The sequence below is a fragment of the Elaeis guineensis genome, chromosome 14 (genome assembly GCF_000442705.2).
Source record: "Elaeis guineensis isolate ETL-2024a chromosome 14, EG11, whole genome shotgun sequence".
In the NCBI taxonomy this organism is placed as follows: domain Eukaryota; kingdom Viridiplantae; phylum Streptophyta; class Magnoliopsida; order Arecales; family Arecaceae; genus Elaeis; species Elaeis guineensis.
In genome coordinates, this window is record NC_026006.2 from 52,866,056 (window position 1) to 52,893,321 (window position 27,266).

The 27,266-nt window shown below is 37.7% G+C and overlaps 1 protein-coding gene across 4 annotated transcripts in view; it reads left to right on the plus strand.

Annotated features, from left to right (window-relative positions):
* Window positions 1–27,266, plus strand: part of LOC105057594 (protein CLT1, chloroplastic) — a 79,080-nt gene that overhangs the window by 19,964 nt on the left and 31,850 nt on the right. The window contains exons 2-10 of one of the 4 annotated variants that reach the window (XR_012136733.1): window positions 19,156–19,301; window positions 20,123–20,160; window positions 20,265–20,380; window positions 23,227–23,326; window positions 23,397–23,455; window positions 23,608–23,683; window positions 23,797–23,920; window positions 24,390–24,719; window positions 26,520–26,645. Coding sequence is in view for 3 of the 4 variants with exons in the window: in XM_073248420.1 (XP_073104521.1) it covers window positions 19,156–19,301; window positions 20,123–20,160; window positions 20,265–20,380; window positions 23,227–23,326; window positions 23,397–23,455; window positions 23,608–23,683; window positions 23,797–23,920; window positions 26,520–26,645; window positions 26,861–26,952 (877 nt within the window). In the remaining variant the exon portion in view is untranslated. Of the gene's footprint in view, window positions 1–19,155; window positions 19,302–20,122; window positions 20,161–20,264; window positions 20,381–23,226; window positions 23,327–23,396; window positions 23,456–23,607; window positions 23,684–23,796; window positions 23,921–24,389; window positions 24,720–26,519; window positions 26,646–26,860; window positions 26,968–27,266 lie in introns of those variants that run through there. The other 3 variants (XM_073248420.1, XM_073248419.1, XM_010940243.4) reach the window with 3 other exon arrangements.

The following is a 27,266-nucleotide window of genomic DNA, read 5'->3' on the forward strand; positions in this document are numbered from 1 at the left end:
CCACTATGGAAATCCATGAAGAGTATAATAGGTGTCCCGAGTGTGTCTATTACGATTACAGTGGATGCACCAGGGACGACCACCACCACGACCACCTCTACCACCACGGCCTTGACAACCACCTCGTCCACCTCTAAAACCTGAATCTCCTGAGGACAGATAGGATCTAAACTAAGGATCGGAGGATAAAGCTGCATCAGAACGATTTATCCCTGTGGATGTCCGAAGTAAACGTGAGTAAACATCATATAGGATCTGAACTAAGGATCTGGATGCGAACACCTTCTAACTCCGAACGAATTTCATGGAGATATAAGACAGTAATCAGACGATCCCACTGAACTTGCTGGACCCGAATATTAGGAGAAAAAGGTAATAGCTCACGTAACTCAGTAGCAAGTGACTGATGGCGTCCTAGATAAGACTGCATATCACAATCTCCCTGTCGGAGATGAAAAAGAGAACCAATCACACCGTACAAGTGTGTAAAATTGCTCAAGTATAATTCTCGGACGTAGATCCAGGTACCATAACATGTATGGATCGGTCTGAAGATAGAGAGTAAGTCAGAGTTAATGGTCTACCAAATCAAACCAATAATCTGAGCATCGACTCTTTCCCACTAGTCTCGACTAGCAACAGAGACTGATCAATAGAGGATGTAAGATGGTCAGAAATGCCCTGACCTTTGCACTTTAACTCCGCAGATGCAGCCCACAATGAATAATTTTTATCATTCAACTTGTCAGCAGTGATCATAGCGGGTCTAATGAGGACATGTGTATTCACCCTGAAGGTGGGTGTGGTAGATGTGGCGGTAATGTTCGAAGTAGAAGCCATCGGATAAAGCTTTTAGATTGAAGAGATCTAATCAAGGGAAGCAGAAAATTTTGGATGAATAGAACAGCGATGAGGACTATTATCGCGGACAGAGAAGACAAAGAGGGCCAATCGGATAGAGACTAGATGGTGGTGAGGACTGTTGTTGCGGACAGAGAAGACAAAGGGGCCGATCGGACAAAGACTGGACGGCGGTGAGGACTGCTATAGGACAAAGGATGGCGGCTAGGGTTTCTCCTCCTTTCATTCTGATATCATGTAGAAGATAGGATCTAGAGAGAGAACCTTTGTTAGAAACACTAGGAAGAGAGGAGAGAGAGAGATAGGTAAAGGTAAAAATGATTATATATCTTCATGTTACAAGAGGCTCTATTATAGAGCAATAAAGGTCTAGATACAATGAACCTATTGATCTCCTAATAATATATTTTCTAAACGAGATTTGATATATTTTTTGTTTAAGATTATACAGATTTGATATATATCCTAAATAGGATTATACAGAAAATATTCACTATGATTTATATGTTAACATAATATGCTATCTAATTTAACAATAAGAAAGCAAGCAGTCAAAACAGCATCTTCCCAATATATTTTAGGTACATGCATATGAAAAAGAATGGGGCGAGCAATGTTAAGAAGATGGCGATTTTTGCGCTCAGCTACCCCATTTTGTTGAGGGGTGTACACACAAGAAATTTGGTGTTGAATCCTATTTGAGGCACAAAATGCATTTAATTCCTGTTGGACAAACTCAAGAGCATTGTTAGTGCAAATAGAACCAATATTAGTAGAAAACTGCATCTTTATTTCCTTATGAAAATTTTTGAAGACAGACAAAATCTCAGATCGTTTCTTTAACAGAAACATCCGGGTGGTACTAAAAAAATCATCAATAAATTCACAAAATATCTATGACCAGTATAACTCTTGACTCTAGGACTCCAAATATCAAAGTGAACCAACTTAAATAATCTTGTACTAGTTTTGTTGACTCTCCTTGGAAACATTGACCTATGGTGTTTTCCAAGCTGACAAGCTCACAATTGGACAAGATCGATGACTGACTAAGAGGGACAATTTGATGCAGTTTTTGGAGAGATGGATGTACAAGCTCATAATGCCATTGCTGAGTGTTGATTGATATCTCTATATCTCTTGATTTGTGTCTACAAATCAGAGATTGTAATTTATGTATTTGTATATCTAGAGTAGGAGATATTTGTCATTTTTTTGTTTCCTATTGTAATTGATTCGAGAAATCTGTATAATTTTAAACGAAAAATATATCAAATCCTGTTTAGAAAATATATCATTAGGAGATTAATAGGTTTATTGTATCTAAATCTTTATTGCTTTATATATAGAGCCTCTTGTAATATGAAAGACATACAAGCAATTCTGATTATCAGTAGTCTTAAGTTGGTATCAGAGCTTTTGTCAAAATTCAGTAGACCCACTGTCCTCCATTGAAAAGCTTCTAGTCAGCAAGATCTCCTTGTCGTGTATCTTTTCGGCAAGCCCCGGTAACATTATCTCTATTCCCTCCTTACTTTCCTGCCTCGGTTTTAGTTTTCGCCATTCTGCCTCAATTTTTGGTCATCATCTCGTCGTAAGATCTGTTAAATAAAATCTCTCTCATGGTTTTTGCATCAGATTTGAAGAAGGGCCTTGTTTCCTTTGCTTTCTCTGGCACTCCCACCATAACGTTAGAGAAACTCAATGGTAAAAATTTTTTGGGTTGGTATGCTGCTGTTGATGTATGATTTTTAGGTCAAGGACTCTTTGAGCATCCAACCAAGAGGGCAGAAGATATCGATGCTGATGAGAGGGACCAGTGGAAGAAGGCTGATTATCAGTTGGTGTCTTTGTTATGGCAGTCCATTGATCCAAAGCTGTTAATGCACTTTCGCTCATATAAAACATGCTATGACATATGAAAGAAAGCTTGGAGCATCTATTCCAATGATATTCAACATCTGTATGATTCTATCCATAACCTGGCAACACTTAAAATGACGGATCATGACCTACCCTCATATCTAAACAAAAGCTCAATCCACCATTAAAGAAATCAAGTTGATACCGATCGGTGATAACCTTCAGAAGATGCTGGATAAGCTGGACATGTATATGGTGTTCGTTCTCCACGATCTTCATAAAGATTTTGACTCTATTCGAAATCAAGTTCTGACAAATCCTAATATTCCTATGGTGGAGGATCTTATCGATCGTTTGCTGTGAGTTCCTTCTTCAGAGGCAGCATTTGGAGTTGGTTTCCAAATAGTCTCCGAATCTTCAGCCTGTCTCTAACACGACTGACCGTGGAGGTCGAGGCCGTGGTGGTGGTAGAGGGGGAGGTGGATCTGGTAATCGTCCTCAATGTTTCTTTTGTAATCGCTTGGGCCATACTCGAGATCGGTGCTATTTTTTGCATGATTTTCTAGAGAAATCAGCTAATGTGATACAATCTTAGGCACCGGATATTGAGAGTGACAACCAGAATATTTTATCAGATCGTGAATACGAGTATCTTCAGTTTAAAGCAGCCCAACAAGCTTCATCTTCAGCTATTGTTGTCCATACTGGTAATTCTACGGTTTGCCTCATTCTTTGTTTGGTGGATCCTGGATTTTGGATTCTGATACTTCTGACCACATAGCTGGTAATTCTTTTTTTTTTCTCAAAATTATCATCTCCCAAGACACCACATTACATCACCCTTGCCGATGGCTCTAAAGGTAAAGCCACTGGCATTGGTTAAGCTACACCTCTCTTCTTTTTCCTTAAATTTTGTTCTTGTTATACCAAGTTGCCCCTTTAGTTTAATTTTTATTAGTCAACTTATTTGCACTCTTGACTGCTCTATAACCTTTAATGCTGATTCTTTTCCTATACAGGATCGGAGTATAGAACAGACGATTGGCGTGGGATCTAAATCACAAGGACTTTATTATCTCTAGCCTCCATCCTCTATCATATGTGCTGTCACAGTCTCCTTGTCTCCTTCACCGTTGTCTGGGTCATCTGAGTCTAAATAAGCTAAGAAAGATGATCCCTTATCTCTCTCATTTGCAGTCTTTGGAGTGTGAGTCGTGTCAGCTTGAAAAATATGTTCGGGCATCCTTTCCAAGCAAGGTAAATAATCGAGCAGTCTCCTTTTGACATCGTTCATTTTGATGATTGGGGTCCTAATCATGTCAGTTCTATCTTAGAATATAGGTACTTTGTTACTTTCATTGATGATTTTTCAAGGTGTACTTGGATACTCTTAATGAAAGATCGTTCAGAGTTGTTTACTATTTTTCAAAATTTTTGCAATAAAATTCAAACTTATGTTGGGCACTCTATTTGCATTTTGCACAGTGATAATGCAAAAGAGTATTTTTCCTGCTCCCTCCAATTTTTTCATGACATCTCATGGAATGATTCATCAATCCACCTGTCCACATACTCCACAACAAAATAGCATAGCAGAAAAAAATATCATCATATTATTGAGACAGCTCGTACTCTTTTGTTACATGCTAATGCACTCTTAAAGTTTTGGGATAATGCTGTCCTCACCGCTGGTTATTTGATAAATCGAATGCCATCATCTGTTTTAAATAACCAAGTACCTCATTCTCTTTTATTTTCTAAGGACCCTCTTTACATTGTTCCCACTTGTGTTTTTGGTTCTACCTGTTTTGTGCATGATCTTTCTCCAGATTTTGATCAACTGTCTGTTTGTGCTATTAAATACATTTTTCTTGGTTACTCTCGGGTTCAGAAGAGATATCGATGTTATTCTCCTTCCACTCATCGATTTTACATGTCTGCAGATGTCACCTTCTTTGAGGACACATTATTTCAGCTCATTGGTGGAGCCTGAATCCATCTCTTAGCTCTTACTGATTTTCTACCTTGGTCTGTCAGTCTTTGTTTCTCTCGAACCTCCTACTCTGCCTGCTCAGTAGATACATTCCTCACCATGCCCACTTATCACTTATCAGCATTGACCATAACCTGAGATTTCGGAGACTGTTCCCACTCAATATTTAGGTAATTCATTTTCTGCTCCAGCATCTCCACCTACCCCGGGCCTGCTTGAGCATTCCACTGATCGGCCTATAGCTTTCCATAAAGGTTTACGCTCTACTTGTAATCCTCATTCTATTTATAATTTTTTGAGCTATCATCGTTTATCTTCATCCCATTATGTCTTTGTTTCTGTCTTGTCTTCCGTTTCTATTCTTAAAACTGTCCAGGAAGCACTTTCCCATCCAGGATGACATCAAGCGATGATTGATGAGATGACAGCCTTGGAATCCAATAATACATGGACTCTTGTTCCTTCCCTTCCTGAAAAATCTGCAGTTGGTTGTTGATGGATTTTTACTATTAAAGTGGGCCCTGATGGATAGATGGATCGTTTGAAAGCACGTCTTGTGGCTAAGGGCTATACTCAAATCTTTGGTCTTGATTATGGAGACACATTCTCCCTTGTTGCTAAGATGACGCTGTCCGGCTCTTCTTATCAATGGCTGCCATGAATCATTGGCCTCTATATTAGTTGGACATCAAAAATGCCTTTCTACATGGTGCCTTGGAGGACGTTTATATGGAGCAACCACCTAGGTTTATTGCTCAAGGAGAGACGAGTTTGGTTTGCAGGTTACACAAATCGCTATATGGCCTTAAGCAGTCTTTTCGGGCATGGTTTGGAAGATTTAGTAAAGTCATACAACAATTTGGGATGGTCTGTAGTGAGACATCATTCTGTATTTTATAAACATTCATCCTCTAATCTATGCATCTACCTTGTGGTCTACGTGGATGATATTGTCATTACAGGTGATGATCATGACAGTATCAAAGGCCTAAAGCAGCACTTGTTTCAACACTTCTAAACTAAGAAGTTGGGCCGGTTGCGGTACTTGGGATTGAAGTAGCCTAATCAAAAACAGGCATCGCCATCTCTCAAAGGAAGTATGCCCTTGACATTCTGGAAGAGACTGGGATGCTAGATTGTAAACCAATCGATACTCCTATGGATCCAAACGTGAAACTTCTACCAGATCAGGGGGAGTCCTATTCAGACCCAGACAGATATCGGAGACTAGTAGGAAAATTAAATTATCTCACCATGACCAGACTAGACGTATCCTTTGCTGTTAGTGTTGTAAGTCAGTTTCTTAACTCTCTTTGTGACAGTCATTGGGATGCAGTGGTTTGGATCTTGAGATATATTAAGGGTTCTCCCGAAAGAGGATTGATTTATGAAAATAGAGGCCACAAAGACATTGTTGCATATACAGATGCAAATTGGGCATGATCCCCTAGTGATAGAAGATCGACTTCTAGGTACTGTGTTCTTATTCGAGGCAATCTCATCTCATGGAAAAGCAAAAAGCAGAATGTGGTTGTCAGATCAAGTGCAGAAACAGAATATCGAGCTATGGCCCTTACTACATGTGAACTTATATGGTTGAGACAACTGCTTCAAGAATTGAAGTTTTGCAAGGTAGGCTCTATGAAACTCATTTGTGATAATCAAGCAGCCTTGCACATTGCTTCCAATCCAATCTTCCATGAGCGGATTAAACATATAGAGATTGACTGCCATTTCATCTAAGAAAAGATTATCTCTGGAGAAATCACTATCTCGTTTGTGAATTCTAACGATCAACTAGCAGATATCTTCACCAAATCACTTCGGGGTCTGAGGGTAACATACATATGTAACAAGCTTGATGCATATGACATATACGCACCGGCTTGAGGGGGAGTGTTGATTGATATCCCTATATCTCTTGATTCGTGTCTACCAATCAGGGATTATAATTTATGTATTTCCATATCTAGAGTAGGAGATATTTATCATTGTTTTGTTTTCTATTGTAATTGATTCGAGAAATCTGTATAATCCTAAATAGAAAGAAATATATCATTAGGAGATCAATAGATTCATTGTACCTAGATCTTTATTGCTCCATATAGAGAGCCTCTTATAACATGAAAGATGTACAAGCAATTCTGATTATCAACAATCTTAAGTCTGAGGACTCACCACAGATGAAAAAGCTCTCGATCTTGGAACATCCAGGTAATATAGGCCATCAGCACCTTCATGGCCCCTACTAATCTTCTTCCTCATCAAGAGATCCTGAAAAACACAATAAGAAGGATAGAAGGTGACTGAACAGTTTAAAGATTTTGTAAGAGAATTGACTGACAAAAGATTTAATAAAAATTTAGGCACAAAGAACTGAGAAAAATGACAAAGAGGAAGTAGGTGATACAGAACCACAATCAGATACTGACGATTGTCTACCATTAGCTAGAAAGATAGGAGGGTGATTTTTTGAAATAGGAAATAAAATGAACAGTCTAGAGTCATTTGACATATGTGATGTAGCACCTGAGTCAATGATCCAAGAGGAAGGCACATATGCAGTGGTAGACAAGAGAGCAGTGCTATCTGAGGCAAAGGATGCTACGGGAGGAGTCGAGGAAGAAGCAGAAGATAGTTGAGTCATCTGGCAGACCAATTGCTCCAAGTCCGCCCAAGAAATAGTCATAATATCAGAAGCAACTTTAGTGGGTGCAACAACAGTCTCAGCTCTGACTCTGGAGCAATAACTTGGTTAGCCCAATCGGGCTTACCATACTTCTCCCAGCACTTCTTCTCTACGTGATTAGTGCGGCCGCAGTAAGTACATTTTCGTCCACTGGAACTAGTCCCACGACCATGGTTTCCCCCTTGGCTACGTCCACGACCACGGTTGAACGAGGAATTGCGATCATGACTACCAGCAACAAGTGCCGAAGATTCAACAGAAGTTTTAGATTTTGAAAGTGGAGCAGGAACTTGTTGAAGACAAGAAAAAATAGAATATAGGGAAGGCAAGGAGTCACCACTAAGAATCTGATCACGGATAGGAGCATACTCAGGAGTAAGGGCAGCCAAAAACTGAACCACTTGGAACTCCTCGCATTGTTGCTTCATTATACTTACATCTATAGTTAATGGCTGATAGATATTGAGCTCATCCCAGAGCCCTTTGAACTTGGCATAGAAGTCAGCTAAGGATCCACCAATATAGCGTAGGGTAAAATAGTTGCTGAGACAACTTAAATACTCTAGATAAATTTTTGGCATGAGAATACATCTTCTTAAGAGCATCCCAAATTTCTTTAGCAGTGTTTAGAAATACTATATTAGCACTAACATCTGACTTCATACTGTTCAGCAACCAAGTATAAACACGAGTCCTCCTTGAGCCAATTTTTGTACTTTACATCATTAGAAGGAATTGGATCATCAATCAGAATGTGGAGCTTGCCATATGCACTAACAAACTTCTTGAATGCTCGAGCCCATACAAGATAGTTTTTACCATTAAGTTTAATGGTAGTAAGACCTTGCAGATGTGAGGAAGGCAGAGATCTAACAGTTGAAGGCATCGTTGGAGTAGTATTAGCCATCAAATTAGTATGAAGGCAGGCAGTCAATGTGGTAGATTCGGTAGACCAAAATCACCACATATAGGCAGGCACAGAAAGCACTTAAACTAATGGCAAGCCGCAGAACATATTTATGCGGCGAGCTGCAGACCCGATCCCGATAGACCAGGAAAGGAGAAAGAAGCGACGCCTTTCCCTTAAAGTCACTCAGTAGAGGAAGTCCCTCGATCTAGATCAGCACAAAAAGGAGAAGAACGAGAAAGGAGAGGAAAGAGAGAGGAGAGGCTGATGTACGAGTAGAGAAGGTGATAGGAAAAGAGATGGTGGTGGATCTTATCCAAAGAATCCTAAGCTCTGATACCATGAAACAGGAAATGAGAGAGAATTGATCTATATTATTCTATGATTTTGTACTCCTATATATAGGAGTGTATAGAAATAGAATTTTTCTAAAGAGGAAAAGTCTTGTAAGAAAAAATACAATAAGAAATTGTACTCCTATATATAGGAGTGTACAGAAATAGAAAAATACAATAATGGAAGAACTATAAACATAAAAAAAAAAGGGAATAACATATATCAAATGACACATGTTAAATATGCTCTCTAACATAACCAAAATTAGAATTCACAAAATGCAATTCTAATGTGAATAGAAATGAAAATGATGTCTTTGAATTTCATGACCAAAAGATAATGTGTAGTTTATCATAATTATACAAAACAATTGAGCAATAATTCAGGGCTAAACCAAACAGATTTGTGGGTTATAAAAAATGGAGAGTTTTTTTGGAGTCCCATGTCATCATCAATTAGTTTAAGAGGTAAAATATTTATAATAATAGTGAGGACAACAATATTTTATGAGTCAAAAGGTAGGGCACCAAAAGCTTATAGGCACTCGAGGAACACCATGAATATGAGAATGTGAAGGTACCATGTGGTAAAACTACAAAGCACTAGGATACGAATAGTATGGCATGGTAATTGCAACAATTCAATACTATGTCAAATGGAGATGAGACTGTCCCAATTTGCCCATGGAACAGGATTTGCTACCATCCACTCCATCCTAACACTTGGGGCAGGGGATGTCCCAAGATGTGCCAATTGGGACACTAGGATAATGGTGGGATGGTCTTGTCTTGACATTTGAGATGGTTCCCCATCTCGTGTCTTGTGGGGTGTTGTACCAAATTTGAGATTATAGTCAAACTAAGGTTTTAAATCCCGTGGGATAAAGTTGTCCTAATTTCTTCATGGAATGGCACACTCCACTATCCTATCTTGTCTCCACGGCTATTCCGGTCATACATCCTGGTAGATATCCTCCATCTTTCTCCCTTCCATATTTTCTTTCTTTTTTTCATTCTTTTCTTTCGTCCTTCTTTTCTTTCTTTTCCTTTACCTTTTCTTTTTTTCCTTTTTTCTTTCTTTTCCTTCTCTCTTCCTTTTTTTTTTTCATTTTTCTTCTTCTTTCCTTTCATTTTTTTCTTTTCTTCATCTTTCCTTCCTTTCTCTTTTTTTTCTCTCTCTATGTGGATGGGTTTCGGAGTCTTGAATCCATCTCAATACCGTTTTCTCATAGAAATGGGATGGGATAGCTAGGATGCCCACCATCCTGCTGGGACCTAAAACCTTGAGTCAAACCAATTTATATGTTACGACAATATGAGCAGATGTATCTATAAGGATTTAAAAAAGGACAATGAAAATAGACGCATCTCGACTGAAATGAATGTCAATGAGGTTTCCCAGAGCCAAACCTCTATGGTCGGAACAGTGTTGGCAGTAATATTCTCAAGCAAATGAAGACTAGATCAATTTAAGGTGCCATGCATTGCACCATGTAAATTATAGTTGTGATCTATGAAGAAATGGAGAGCAAACCAACAAATAAATTGAAAATTACTTTGCATATGACAATCTTAAAATGTAACTTGATCTCTTGGCCTTGTAGTATTTAAGCAACTCTCTTCTCGTTATTCATTCCAAAGTGATGATTGTGTTCTTAGAAAACATATAAAATTCAAAATCACTTATAACTTGGAAACTGGAGTATTAAACAACTTTAAAGTACCAATTGGGTTCCCACTGATTGAAATAATATTTAAGTACTGTTGATGATAGAATCAGAATGCTTTTAACACTTTAATATTTTGTCACTTAAACTGAGTGAAGCCTACAATAGCATGACCATGTCACTTTCTGTGCATGGTCTATTTTTGAAAATGAATATGGAAAATTTGTATCCTAATGGTGAACTGGGGCTTCCTTTTGAAAACCTATGCCCTTAAAACAATGTCTTCATATTCTTTAGGTTACTATTGTGTTCAAACATGGTCCCTGTTTTTTTTCCTTCCACGCATATTCTGCATCTTCTCTCTTGTTAATGTTTTTTTCCTTTTTTCTTAAATAGATGGAAAAGATTGGGGGAGCCTGCAGCCAGCTTTCCATTAATAAATTGAAGTGTGCGCTTCTTACTTGTTGCTTTTTTAATGGAATTGTAGTCCAATCTCTCTAATTCAGTGACATAATTGTTGTGGGGGTTATCCCACCTCACCTCATCATAGAGCTGATCTCAACTTATGGCCGAGGTCACCACAAAGCTGACTTCAACTTGAAGCCGAGGTCACCATAAAATCGACCTCAACGGGAGCCGACCTCAACAGAAAGCTGAGAACATCAGGAAGCTGAGCTAAACCTAAAGCCGATCTCAACAGGTTGAGCCCATCAGAAAGCCAATCTGAATTGGAGGCTGAGTTCATATAAAGTCGATCTGAACAAGAGGTTAAATTCATATAAAGCAGATCTAAACCAAAGGTTGAGCTTATAAGAAAGCCGACCTAAGTTGGAAGCTGAGTTCATATAAAGTCGATCCAAATTGGAGGTTGATGCCGATCTGAATTGGAGGCTGAATGCTGACCTGGCTCAATCCGATTTATCTAAACACTGACCTGAGCTATCTGAATTGACTTCTGATGAAGTATTATGATCAGCTCATGTAAATACGATTTGACTCATTTCAGCTCATATAAATATCGATCTGAAGCAAAGTATTCCATATATCCAAGACGTTCGGTCTCATATGATACTTGATCTCATCTCGATTTTTTATTGAGGTGAGCCATTACATTAGCAGCAGCGATCATTCTGTGAGAGTCTGTCATAATCTCTACAACTAAATCACAGCTGGCCACAATCTCACATACAGCCATCTTCAGCTGGCACTACAGCTAAATATGACATCATTTTCAACTAATACATACAGCTATGCTCTAGCTCACTTACAACTGGCCTTTAACGGCCTAACAAACTCCTCTAACGGTCTAACAAACTCTCTAACGGTCTCATCAGTCCCTCTATAAATAGAGGGTCAGGAGATTCTTTAGGTAAGTTTTGACTCTCAAGTTCCAAGCTCAAACTAGAGCTCAAACTAGAGGGAGACTTTGTCGCTGGGACTCAAGCTCCCACAAAGTCACAAACCATCAAATTCCACACAAATCCTCCTGCTCTCTATTCTATTTTTTCCACCTCTTGTTCTTGAGGCTCGAACTGACTTAAGCATCGAAGGATCAAGAATCAGAGGATCCCCATCAAGTTCCTTGACTTGTTTTGCAGGTTCCTTGAAGACTCGCCAGATCGGATTGCTACAGCCCCTCCAGTATGGCTTCTTCTGATCTCATCATCTCAGATTTTGAGACTCGCAGTAACAGATTGGCAATAGAGGAAGGGCCTCACCTAAAATCTGTGAAAAAATAATGAATCGGAGAGCACAAAACAACTCTATGCCTTCACCATTTTTTTCTAGAAGTGTGCGAGAAGCAGCTTCACTTTCACTTTAATGTGTTGTAGAGTAGCAACTAGAGACATGGGATGGAAGACTTCTGAACCACACCAACCACCATGTATATGCTCTGGATCATTTGGATTTGATGGGAGGCATTAATGCCTCCCCCCTCTCATCCCATGCCCCATGAGTGTTATGATGACTCTGAAGAAGCCTCCTTGGGATCTGGTCACTTTATACCCTTTTGAATATGGAGGCAGCCATGAACAGAGTGACACCACGTCGACTTTCTCTGATTGTTAATTAATGATATTAATGGAAGCAGCCCCCACGTACTGTGAGGTGACAACACCCACCAATTCAGAAAACTAAAGGATCAGGCTCAATGCTCGAGAACATTATTGGGGGCAAAAATGTCCTTTCCAGCTTCCTCTTTTTTCAAGGCCTTCAAACAAAACTCATGATCTCTAGGTAATAAACTCTCAAACCCCATCTATTATTCTATTTTTTTTTTGCAGGTCAACAGGTTCTTGATCACATAAACTGAAAAAAGAAAAAAAAAGAGGAAAAAAAGGAAAAGAACCAAAAAGAAAAGAAAAGAAAAGATGAAATACTGGAGGGCGGAGGAGAGTCGGTCCCCTCTGCCTAATGCCTCCCGGCATCCTTGAGCTTCTCGGTGTCAAAGCGATGTTCGATTGGCAAGATCCCAGCATCCCTGAGTTTTTCGACGTCAAAGCGCCGTTCGATCGACAAGTTCCCTTGCGTTTCGGCACGCCTCCTGGAGTCAAGGCCGATGGATCGGTAGTCATCTGGGTCTGTCGCATGCGTGCGTGCTCGGCTCCAAACACCCCAGGAGCTAAGATCGGCCTTCATCGGCGTCTATGGCATTTCTGCACACTCCAAGAGCCAAGACCGACCTTCACTGATGTCTATGGCATTTCCACGCACCTCCCGAAGCCAAGATCGGCCTTCACTGGCATCTATGGTGTTTTCACGCACATCCCAGAGTCGAGACCGACCAATCGGCCATCATCAGAACCTCCAGCACTCTCGCATCCCAGGTCGGTATTTTACCGGCCTCAAAACCCCCTCAGATCGGTAATAGCCGGATCTACTATGTACCTGTGCCTCCCGACGAAAAAAAATAAGTCGATAATTTACCGATGTCAACTCTCTCCGCCTGTCATCGGGTCTGTTGCACTCCCTCGAGCCTCACGGCGCCAACCTTCGTCGAGTCAGTGATTACCCCATGTCAAAATCCATCTAGCGCTCCATGCACTCCTGTACATCTCTTCCTATCGGGCTGAGCCTCCTTCGTGTATGTGCGCCTCCCTTTGTCAGACCTCGTAGGATTGCCCGCATCCGCTCGCTCCCGACATCAAACACCATCAAGTCGGTGCTTTATCGAGCTACCTCATGCCTCCCAGGGCCAAAACTGACAGCTCGGTCCTCACCAAATTCTCCCGCACTCCTTCGTGCCTCCCGACGTCAAACCTTGCCAGACTGAGATGATGAGGAGACTTTGGGTGTCTCCAAAGCTCGGAAGTGATGAAGGCCCTGTCTTCAACAAACCTCCTTCGAGCATGTCATCCCTCTTGAAGCTTACACATGAATTTGACCTCGGACAAATCCGAGGTGACTTGCAAGATCATCCTGTTCACGCTTTGCTATCGACATCATTAATCCGAGGTCACTGATTATTGACCCCATGCCACTTACGCATTAAGGCGGCCTATGAGCATCTCCAAAGCCCAGGTCAAAATTGATAAAAAAAAGAGGGGAGAGAGCCTGATCTCCAGCCAAAATTAAAATGATTCAAGGCACAGATCAATCCCAAGCCGGACAACAAGGAGTTAAGTAGAACTCGCGAGTTTTCTAACAAAAACTCTGGGTAAAAAACCATTAAGCTTCCATCTGTTATTCTCTCTCTTTTTCTTCTTATAGAATCAAAGGAGAAAAATAAGGCCAAGCTGAAATTAAAATCACAGTTGAACCAGAGTCAAAATCAAGCCAACATAAAGCAAAAGCAAGCCCAAATTAAGGCAAAGCTTAAGCCCTAGCTGAGGCAAAGAATAAGGAGTCAATAGAATTCAAAGGCTTTCAAACGGAATGCATAACCTCCTTGGAAATAAACTCTCAAAGTCCTATTTATTATTTTATTCCTTTCTTGCAGGACAACGGGTTCTTGAAGCACATAAGCCAAAACAAAAATTAAACAAAGGTATGATGAGTATCAAGCCCAAAATAAAGAGAGGCTCAATAGGAGGCTGAGCTCATCAAAAAGCCGATCTCAACAGAAAGGCTCAATAGCGGCTCATCAGGAAGCCTAGCTTATCAAAAAGCTGACCTCATTAAAAGGGTGAAGGCTAAGCTCATGAAAATGTCGATCTCAATAGAAAGGTCAACAGTGGCTCATCAGGAAGTCTAGCTCATCGAAAAGCCGACCTCATTAGAGTGAAGGCTGAGCTCATGAAAAAGCCGACCTCAACAGAAAGGCTCATCAGGAGGTGAGACATCCAATCTCCAGATAAAATCTCCTCAAAATTCAATTTTCAGGATTGGTAGAGATTCGAGAGGCATAGAGATAAGATCTTCTGAGAATCCAATCCTCAAGATTAGTAGAGCCCTGAGTGGCATAGAGATAAGATCTCAAAATCTAATCGTCAGGATTGGTGGAGCCCCGAGAGGCATAGAGATAAGATCTCCTCAAAATTCAATTCTCTGGATTGGTACAGTCCCAAGAGGCATAAATGGAGATAAGATCTTCCGAATATCGATCTACAGATTGGGATTATCTCTCAGCTCGATAAAATACCAATCTGAAGGTCGAAGATATCTTGAAAATACCGACCTTAGGGTTGAGGTTATCTTCAGCTCTATGAAATATTGATCTCTGGATCGAAGTTATCTTGAAATTCTATTATAGATCTTCCTAAATCCAATCTCCGGATTGGTAGAGCCCTGAGAGGCACAAATGAAGATAAGATCTCCTTAAAATCCAATCTTTAGATTTGTATAGCTCGAGAGGCATGAAAATAAGATCTCAAAATCTAATCTCCGGATTGATAGAGCTCCGAGAGGCACAAATGGAGATAAGATCTCCCAAACACCGACCTCAGGATCGAAGTTATCTTGATATTCTATCAAATACCGACATCAGGATCGAAGTTATCTTGATATTATGTCAAATACTGACCTGAAGGTCGACGTTATCATTCAGTTCTATCAAATATCGATCTTAAGATCGAGGTTAATTTTTATTTTTATAAAATATCGATCTGAAGGTCGAGGTTATTATTCAATTCTATCAAATACCGACTTCAGGGTCGAAATTATCTTGATATTCTATCAAATACCGATATGAAGGTCGAGGTTATCATTCAGTTCTATCAAATACCGATCTGAAGTTCGAGGTTATCTTTCAGTTTTATTAAATACCGATCTGAAGGTCGAGGTTATTATTCAGTTCTATCAAATACTGATCTCAAGGTCGAAGTTATCTTGATATTCTGTCAAATATCGATCTAAAGGTCGAGGTTATCTTTCAGTTCTATCAAATATCGATTTGAAGATCGAGGTTATCTTTCAGTTCTATAATATACCAATCTCAGGATCGAGGTTATCTTTCAATTCAATAAAATATCAACCTGAAGGTCTAGGTTATCTTTCAGTTCTATAAAATACCGATCTGGAGATTGAGATATCTTTCAGTTTTATAAAATATCGATCTGAAGGTCGAGATTATCTTTTAATTCTATCAAATACTGACCTAAAGGTCGAGGTTATCTTGGATTTCTATTAGATATCGGCTTTAAGGTCAAGGTTATATTTCAGTTCACATAGATACCGACCTCACGGTCGATTATCTTTTCAGCTCTTCAAAGTACCTACCTCTGGGTCGAGATTATACCGACCTCAGGATTGAAGTTATCCTGCAAAATACCGATCTTCTTGTACTTGAAATTTTGAAAATCTTCGAAAGTATTATCAATAAAAAATGCTTTGATGAACTTATTCTTGCACATTATCTTCCAATCTATGAAAATTCAATCTTCAAATTGGTAAAGCCTCAAAGGGCACAAATGGAGATAAGATCTCTCCAAATCCAATCTTCGGATTGGTAGAGCCCCAAAAGGCACAAACGGAGATAAGATCTCTTAAATACCGATCTACGAATCGATATTATCTTTCAGCTTATATAGATATCGATCTTAGGATCGAAGTTATTTTGATATTCTATTTATTTTGGAATTCTATTATTGATTTTCGGATCGAAGTTACTTGAAATTCTATTATCGATCTTCGAATCGAGGTTATTTTGAAGTTCTATTAAATACCGATCTTCGGATTGAAGATATCTTTCGATCTACTCTAGGTTACGAGCAGTTCACTTGAAAAATTAAATGGTACAAATTCGTCACCTCGAACAAGCTGAGAACTAATTTTTTGGACTACTTTCATCCGAAGCAACTTCTTCAGACTCAGAAGTGGGGGGCAAGTGTTGTGGGAGTTATCCCACCTCACCTCATCATCGAGCTGACCTTAACTTAAGGCCGAAGTCACCATAAAATCGACTTCAACTTGAGGTCGAGGTCACCACAAAACCGACCTCAACGAGAGCCAGCCTCAACAGAAAGTTGAGAACATCTGGAAGCTGAGCTCAACCTAAAGCCGATCTCAACAGGCTGAGCCCATCAGAAAGCCGACCTAAATTGGAGGCTGAGTTCATATAAAGCCGATCTGAATCAGAGGCTGATCTGGTGAAGTGTTATGATCAGCTCATATAAATACCGATCTGACTCATTTCAACTCATATAAATACCGATCTGAAGTAAAGTGTTCCATATATCCGAGATGTCTGGTCTCATATGATACTTGATCTCACTTCAGTCTTTTACCGAGGTGAGTCATTACATTAGTAGCAGCAATCATTCTGCAAGAACCAGCCACAATCTCTACAACTAAGCCATAGTTGGCCATGATCTCACATGCAGCCATCCTCAGCTGGCACATACAGCTAAGTATGATCTCATTTCCAGCTAACACATACAGTTATGCTCTAGCTCACTTACAGCTGGCCTCCAACAGTCTAACAAACTCCTCTAACGGCTTAACAAACTCTCTAGCGGCCTCATCAGTTCCTCTATAAATAGAAGGCCAAAGGATTCTTCAGATAAGTTCCGATTCTCAAGTCCCAAGCTCAAACTAGAGCTTAAATTAAAGGGAGACTCTGCCGCTGGGACTTTAGCTCCCACAAAGTCACAAACCATCTAATTCCACACAAACCCTCCTGCTCTCTATTCTACTTTTTCCGTCTCTTGTTCTCAAGGCTCGAAATGACTTAAGCATTGGAGGGTCAAGAACCGGAGGATCCCCATCCGGTTCCTTGATTTGTTTTGCAGGTTCCTTGTAGACTTGTTTGATCGGATTGCTATAGCCCCTCCAGCGTGGCTTCTTCCGATCTCATCATCTTAGATTTTGAGACTCGCAGCAACAATAATAATCATCAGTAACGCGCATTTTCAAAATTGTCCCCTTAAAGTGACATCATCTCTGTGGCTTACTTTTTGAGATTGCCTTCACTCTGTGGAGTGGGTTTCATCCATCTATGTGGCTTATTCATGCTTCAGAGATGAATGTAGCTTCCTTTATCAAAAGCTATCATCTTCTCCCTTTGTCTAGTGACTCAATTCTCTTCAGATCTCCAGGAAAGTTAGAGGCTTGCTTCTTGATTTCATGAGCTTAAGACCTTTAACTGCAATGAATAAGGTAGATTTCTCTACCCACCAATTAGCCTTGTCACTTAGATGGCTAGTCCTTTTCTGCTTGAGTTTTCCACAATGAGGAATTTGACAAAAGTTTCTACAGGGTTGAGATCAGGTTGATGGTAGGTCACAGAATTTGATCCATCCTTTCATGGACCCTTCACAACTTGATTGTGCTTTATACCCAACCCATATTTGATGGAAAGAGGTTTGGATGGTGATATCTAGGTCACCTTCACTCATTCAAGGTATTTACTGCTGTAGAAGTTCAGCTTGAATTTAATTAATCATCACCTTATCAAGTTAAACTCACACTTTTTGGCATACTGTTGGAGATATATTAAGATTCATTCCAGTAGTCATGAACCTCTCCTTGATGAACTTTGGTGGTCACTTAATTTTTGTTCTCCATGGGACCATCTTTTGGCCCAGTACTGCTCATAGGGTGAATGTGGTAAACTAGTCTATTAACACTTCTTTCTACATTTACTATATATTCTTTATGCATTCTTTGACATTCAACATTGCTTGCACTTGTATTTCTTTTTGACCTTCTCAGTAAAACTCAAGGCTCTCATATATGCTGATTGGTCTGGTGATTCTGCCAATTTCTGTCCTATGACCAGCTTATGTGTCTTTTGACAAGACTGTATGTCCTAGAAGAGCATGAATAGGCTTATCCTTAACCTTTTAAGTATCAAAGCCATGGATCATGCGGTGGGTAGAATTGTAAAAATACAACTCTGTTCCTGATCCAGCTTTGGCATCATTTGCACTAATATTCTTTTCCACTGTGAAAACCTAAGAGCTTTGAAAATTTGGTTTTTCATGAGTGGACAAAGCATGTAAAGATAATTTTCCATATTTGAACCAGAGTTTTTTTTCCTTTTGGGGGGGGGGGGGTTTGTTGCTTTATCACTGAATTTTTAGCTCTCTAAAAATTTTTAATATACTGGGTGGTTTCTTGCAGCGATCAAATTCATTGCTTCACTGGTAACCACTGAAAAGTTGTTACTTCTGTTTCATTCTGTATCTCATTGGGTTCAACTGTAAATTCAATTAGCTTTGTTCGTATCACTTTTCACAAAAATTAACTTGTACAATGCTTTGGAGTTGGAGCATGGAGTATTAACACTGTTCTGACAGTCAACTTCATTGATCAGGCAATACTATAAATTGGATTATTGTTCTACAGCCATACTTTTCAATAATTTTGGTCTCTTACATAAATGGCTGGAACTTTGTTGGTTACCACTGTAGCAAGTGATGTCATCTTAATTTTTCCATATATACATGCTTGTTTAACAGATATGTGGTGGTTTACTTCTCTATCCTGTATGCCCGCTATCATTCTGGCATTGTTACCAATGAGATGCTTTCTCTACCAAAGACTCCATATCTAGCTGTAGGACTCTTGGAGGCTCTGGCAGCAGTATCAGGAATGGCAGCTGGAGGTATACTACAATAACAATAATCTAACTGCTTCTCAGTGTATCAATTGTATGATTTTAACCTATTTGTTGATGTCAACCTCTAGTGCTAGATATCAATTTTTAGATAATACAGGCCAATATGAGTCAATACATTCTCATACATTGAACATGTTGTAAGCCCTGTACCATACAGATAGTGCTATTATATAATATGTGATACAATACAACTTCATCAGCTAGATAGTTGATATCCTGATATTAGGGATTTCTTAGATTTATGCAATGAAATCCAGCACCAAGATGCATGTCTAGATCATTTAGATGCAGAATTGAGTTAGATGAGTCAAATATGTGGTTTTAATATGCAATGCATGCCTATTTTCTGACAAAATTCATACTCTGAAGTAGAAAAAATATAAATGTATGTGAGCATATGCGTTGATAAGGTTATATATTTTTCCAGCAGCATTGCACAATGTGATAGGCCATGGTATACTAGGATAATTTTGGCACATGATACTGGAACTTTATACACATATAATAAGAAAGCTCTAGAGCTAGTATCTCTGAAATTGTTTTCCAATGTTCATCAGCATCTATATGAGTTCTGTGTTATTTGAACCAGTTTCTGTCTGATCTTTAATGGCTATATGTGATTCACACAGGTAGAACATACCAATTTGTCTCAAGAATGTCCATTTGTTTTGGTGCCTTTATTGCTTTGACATTAGGTCTCCTGTCTTGGTTTTTCTTTTTTTTTTTTCTTTTGTTCTTACATTTAGATGGTTAACATGTGAAAGCTTCACTCATAGATATTATTTGTTTGCTTTTTGTTGAGGTAGCTGTTCTTTCTGGAGCATCAATTCCAATATTATCTCAGGTGACGAGATACATTTTGCAGCTTTCCTTTAGTCATAATATCAAAATAAATGAATCCAGATTGCATGATCTATATTTGTTTTAAACTTTTAATGTCTTTTGCAGACCTTTCTTGTTTGGCAGCTTCTGTTATCAGTTATTTTTCTTGGGAGACGATATAGATTCAACCAAATTCTCGGTTGTTTTCTTGTAACCATTGGTGTGATAATAACTGTAGCAAGGTAATAAATATAAAACAGCATGTGTATTTTAGAAAAATAGATTAGAAGTTGATTGAGTTTAAACAAACATTGCCATGATAATTTTCAGTTGGAACTTATGCAGTTGTGTCACCTGAACTTGGCCTATTCTCCTCGAATTTTCCTCATTATAAAAGCATAATCATGAGTCCTTGCAAAACCCTTCAGATATAAGCCATATTCTATGATTTTTTCACTCTTAAAGAAGCTTTCTTAACATCAGCAACTTTTCTGATGGAGCCATCATAAATGGGACAAGAATGATGAGTTTATAAAAGCATTCCATAGTGATGTGGTAATTACGAATACACACTTAAGAGAGACTGACACTTCATATCAAAGAGATATGCTCATATATACATGAGATAATGTGCAAAAATGAGCCAGAAGTTATCCGGAGCGACTATTAAAAATTGAACAGTTTACCCTTAGAAGTAGTCTTGAACAGCAGACGTCATCTCATCAATTTGGGGTCAGATTTATAATCATATTGTTCCCTTGAAAAGCCAGAAAAAAGTGATGCTTTCAAATCCTTTCACCACTTCATTCATCTCTTTTAGGTCTCCTCCAATCTTCTATCTAACTTGCACATCTAAAAGCTTCTTCATCAAGGGCCATCTGTAGCATATTCTGCAGATGCTCAAATCATCGAAGAACCAAGGTATCTCATATTATCATCTATTAATGCTTCAATTTCTATCCTACCTATAGATATTTATTGCATAAGCCTTTTCAGTTATACTCCATATTATTTTCAAAGTCCAAATTCCTTTCTTATGGTTCAACATTTTAGTTTATTGTCCATATTGATGAACATATTTAAAAAGCCATACCAATTATTTCAAGTCCTCAAGGGAAACGTCTTCTATTGAGACAAACCTTTGCAAAACCTTCATCAGAACTTCTATCTAGGTTTTCTTATGCCACTCCTTTATCATAACCCTTAAATACTAACTCAAGATCTGACATTTGAAGCAACTAGGTAGAAAATGCTAAAGAAGGAATAGCCACTGAATTCAAGGTACAGAAGTTTTAATTGAGAAACGTAGTTAATTAGCCACTCCAAATGACAAGACCTCTAATCATTGAAGTATGTTGCTACACAATGACAGTGACCAACTAGGCGACTTAGTACAGAAGAAAATTGTTTTAACTTAAGAACGATCATTATAAACTTTACAAATATTTGGATATTCAAGAAGCCTATATGAAGACTGTTAAATTATCATAACAAAAATAGAGTACGCCAAATGCAGATTTATTGAAAACATCCAAATTAAGATTGATGGACAAAAAAATACTACAGAGTGATTGGAACATTATGTGGTATTTATTATATGAAACAATGGTGATATAGATGAGGACAAATGTAATAGAGGTAGAACTGGTTGGATGAAGCCGAAAGGTGCTTCTAGGATATTTTATTATCAACATGTAGTAGAAAAGTTTATAGAAGGGCAAGAATGCCTGCAATGCTTTTGATATATGCCTAATTAAAATAAAAATAGAAAATAGAAAACAGACAAAAAGGGTCGATCCTCTTCAAAGAAGTTGATCCTCCTAATTTGTTCAAAAGAAGAACAAAAAATTGTCTTAAATCTCCTTAACTCTTTATAATTAATATGAATACTTATATACTCTACACAATAACCACCCTTTAGCAGCCAACCATAATCACCTATACACCTTGAACCATCCAATAGAACCACTAATACAGAAATAGAATTACAACGCATTAATCCACTAAACTAGTAACATTTATTTAATGATTTTAATCTAATATCTTTGGATAAACAAGCATATATTAGCTTTATATTTGGAACTTTGGACAACAGAGTGGTTCATACAGACAAGTTGAATGTAGCAGAATTTCAAATGTCAAGATAGATATATGATATGAACTAATTGAGCATATTAAAGGGTCTGTAGGGGTTGCATAAATGAAGCACGAGGTAATGGAGAATTATTTGAGAATTGAGATTGTTCCACCTCTCATCAATCAACATTGTATGCTCTGCAAACAACATATTCCATTGGTCACCTTCCTAGTTAACGGCCTTGAGTTCAACGTAATTCATCATCCTTTTCTTTTTTTCTTTTTAAGAACGAGGAATAGAGGAAGCCCAGCCAAATTCGGTGTGAGGGTGGGACTCAAACCCAATTCATTGGAATGCAACCCTCTGTTTACTAACTGAACCAATTGGCACCCTCACATATACATCATCATCTTAACCTATGACACTGATAACATTGCTTAATATTATTCTTAATCAATAGGCTGAAAATCATTTCTAAAACAGTCTCAACCACTTTCGAGAAAGCTGACCTTCTATCCTTCTCAAACTAAGCAACCCAGTCTGCAGGCCTGCTGTCGCGTCAACGGCCAGCTGTCTATTGTCTCCAAAATTTACATAAATGTCACTAAGAAATGAACAACTCATCAGCTAACTAAAGGATTCTTGCAATGACTCAAATATCCAACTAAAACCTTTTTTTTATAAATAAGATTATTTTCTGTAAAGGACTTCTTAAAAGATTATTATATTTGCTGTATGCATTTTATAATTCTCGGCAAATATTGCAAAAATAAATTGCAATGATGCCTGTAATTTCATTGTCAAATTAGTATTTTTTTTTTTTATTCATGTACTCATAATTACAAATTAGCAGGGGCTAAATGTGATGTCTCTTTCTCAATCATATATGCCAAAAATTTTAGGATCACTGTTTTTTAATCTGATTATCTTTTTGCGGATATATCTTCTATCCAGTTAATAAATGTGCCACTAGACAGTATGTCATATGAGAATTGTTTATAACTTGTACAGTGGATCTGGCGCTGGTGATTCATTGAAAAATGCTGGAATTTTTTGGACACTATTGATGATAATCTCATTCTTGTTTCAAGCTGCTGATACAGTGTTGAAGGTATTAATACTTAAAGCAGATATTAAAAACTGATTTTCAACCCCTCTAAGACAAATTTCTTCTAATGCAGTACAATACTGTTGTCATATGCAGGAAACAATATTTTTGGATGCTGCTAAGAAATTGGAGGTAGTGTATGTTTGCATCATTAATTTCTTTGAGTTGTACTACATAATCTACTTTTTCAAGAAAGTCATGCTTGGTTTGATTATTAATTGATTCTCTTGTTACATTTTCTATTCACGGGGTTGTGCATGAATCATGTATGTAAAATACTGAAGTACAAGTAATGCCTATATGCTCCAGGCAGGATCGGTTGATCTTTTTGTGGTGAACTCTTTTGGATCTGCTTTCCAAGTAAAAACTCTACGATCAATGTGAATTCATTGTTTTTGAGTCATATGAACATCTCCATCTTTATTTTATGATTTCGATCTTGTAAACATTATATAAAATCTTTGGTTATGCAGGCACTATTCATTTGTCTCTTACTACCTTTCTTGTCAAAGTTATGGGGTGTTCCTTTCAATCAGTTGCCAACATACATTAAAGATGGAGCAGCCTGTTTCCTAAATATAGGATCATTATCAAGTGGTACATCGTTAAAAACTTGTTCCTTCTATTCAGCTTTCTGTAGTTTCCTTTTTTCAGGAGTTTTATAATCTTGTAATAAAAGTTTTACTAAAATACCATGAATACTAAATTCTATTGCATCTGCTATTCAATGCAAAGCTCATGTGAGAAATAATTGGGTAGAGCTAGAGATAGTAGCTAATAATTACATGACCAAAATCCCAATTGTGGCTTGGATTCTGTTTCTACTTATGATAATCTGTCATTTGGAAAACATAGATCTCACAACCTTCTCTGCATGCAATCAAACTTCATGGAGATGAATAAATTGAATATTTTGGAAGTGCCGTCATGAAATGATGATAAAAAAGTCAAATATGCATATATACACATATATGAAGGATTGTACTTTATGAGATGTTCTTTAAATTCTTCATATTTTTGTGAGTCTCAATTGTAGATTCACTAATAACAGATGGCACATTTTAAGGTATCAATGTGAAAAGGCATCACACCATCTTCAAAATGGAGGTGGAGAAAGATTCTAAGGGTGCTGCATTATAAAGAGCATCAATGAGGAGACCCTGTTGACACATCACGCCATTGTATAAGACAGGACTGAGGACTAAATATCAAGTGTTGTGCTCGTGGCTATCATAATCTGGCAAGATACATAACATACCATGTTGATCATGTGCCCACGCACATGCTGAAACTTGCTGATACCAAAATGGGTCCATGCTGTCGTATGCTGGTCCATGCCAGGTCTGTATTAGTGGACCAATTTGATCTAGGACAGACCAACATGCTGGATAAAAGGGTAAGTGTCTCCGTATTGTGCCCATGCTATACAGACATGGTATGCACTCTATGATACAGAACAGATGGTATGATTCTCCAATCCATGAACAAGAGGGAAAACTTTAAAACTTGTGAAGTAAGGTCTGAAGGAAGGTGCATGAGTGATAAGGAAAGAGGTGGAAAGAATTAGGAGCTTTAAGGGAATGTATTGTTTGGAACAAGAAAAGATGGGTTCATAAGAAGATGTGCATAAAAATCTTGATCAAAGGAACAATAAGACATTGCCTTTAGGAGTTGGGAATGATATTGAATTTTGAATTTATCATACATGTTCTCTACAAAAATATCTTTTATATCTCGTAAATCACTCTTGTAGCCTCAGGATAATCATTTTGCATTGACTTAGTGGAAGGAAAAACTATTGACTTCTAAATGAAAAGATTCTCATAAATAGATGAGAAAGAGTATTGTTTTATATTAATATGTAATAATGAATTTTAAGCTACTAATATATTGGCACATGCAAGACACATGGTGGATAAATCATGACTTGCAATTTCATAATACTTATACACTTTTTTTGATATGGTAGAATTATTAGGGCAACACAAAATAGATAATCTTATATGCGCTTTATAAGTTATTTATGTACTACCTTAACACCAATATTGATGTATATAAATTTATGCCAACTTATCAATGAATTTGCATGTACTATTAAATGATACATCTTTTTCCTATAACTAATGATCCCCAGATATGCGAAAGTATATGTACATAAATAAAATTATAAATATTGTTTTGGTTTGTTATTATAAACCATCATGGAATTTGTTTGTACATAAAAAGCAAATACTTGTAATAATTTTTCAGTTCAACTGAATGTAAAGGTAACTTTGTATGGTATAGTGAAGAAAAGAACATGCTATCATGTAGGAAGGGTCTTATTTGGAAAGATTCTTGGTAGAGTGAAACATCTGCAATATGCATTATCAGCCTTTCATAATTAAAGGAAATTGTAGATTACATTTAAGGAGAAATTGGATAACAGAAAAAGGTCAAGTATTAGTTGTTTATTAATGGAATTGCAGGTATTAATTTAAGGAGAAATCAGATAAGAGAAAAAAAATCAAGTATTAGTTGTTTATTAAGGGAATTGCAGGTATAATGTAAGATATCAATTGGAGAGAGGAGGGATGCCTTTTTACTTTTTAGTATATCCCCCTGCCTCTTCCGCTCTCTCTCTTGTTCTTGTTTATGATGTGTATTATTATAGAAAGTGCTTTTGAGATTATTAGAAACACCAAATTCTTATTTGGACTGGAAAATCAGATCTAATTGACGAAATAAAGAAAGAGAAACCAGTTGCGGAGATTGGCAATCTTGCATGGAGTCTAGAGTAGTTCTACACAAAAATTAGCAGACGGAATGTTCCTAGAGTATTTCTAGAATTCAAAACTATCAATTTTTCTCTATAAATATTTTTTTGGCTCCATTTACTTATGAATGATGCCTTGAAAAGCTCGAGTTAAACCAGGATAGTCTCCATGTTCATCCTTCATATGTTGGGATTGTTTAGTTAGTATTTGTCTTGGTACACCATAGACCAAGAATAAAGGGAAAATTAATTAATAGGTTCAACCAAAAATTAGGTAAGTCATGATATTTTTTTCTTGAATTCTTATTTCTGTTTTAGCCCTACTAAACCCCAAAAAACTTGCACACAGTAAATAGAATGTAAGATTTTTTTTATAATCACATAATCACCTCTTTATGAGATTGTTAAAGAGATGGTAGTAACAATATCAGCTTATAACAGGATGTGAAGGAGCACCAGTGCTACCACTGTTGTTTGTCATTGTTAACATGGCATTCAATATATCATTGCTACATCTTCTCAAGATCTCTTCAGCAGTAGTCTCTTGCCTTGCCTCCACTTTTTCAGGTTCATCATCTAAACTTTATCTCTCATTTACACTACATTGCATTATATTATATTGTATTATATATGCTCCTGTCCATTATATGTATGCTTGTCTTTTTACCTCCCTAAATATTCAGGGAAATGATTACTTTAGCAATATCAAACATGACTAGTTGCAAAGTTGCGCTGTATTCCTCTCTAAATTTATGAATTATGATGTTCTTTATGCTTTTCAGTTTTCACAGCTACAGGTTGTGGTATGATGCACCACCATGTCACTGTCAGCTCTCTTTTGTATTTAACCAGTAAGTTGATGGTTACCATTTAATAGATGGAGCCTTTAAGTCATACATTCAATTGAATGATGATTTCACCACTAACTAATTACCAGTCATCTTTTAGTTGTCTCAATAATGATAACAGTAAGTGACATGGTTGATCTTTTGGAAGGTCGGAAAATGTCTAACCAATTACATCATCTGAATTCTAATCTCTTGTAGCAAAACCCAAGCAAGGCACCTCTTGTTTAGGTAATATAATGGTAAATGACATGGTCAATCTTTTGGAAGGCCAGAAATGTCTGACTAATTAGATCATCCAAATCCTAACGTCTTGTTTGTGATTGACATTGAATTAATAGTT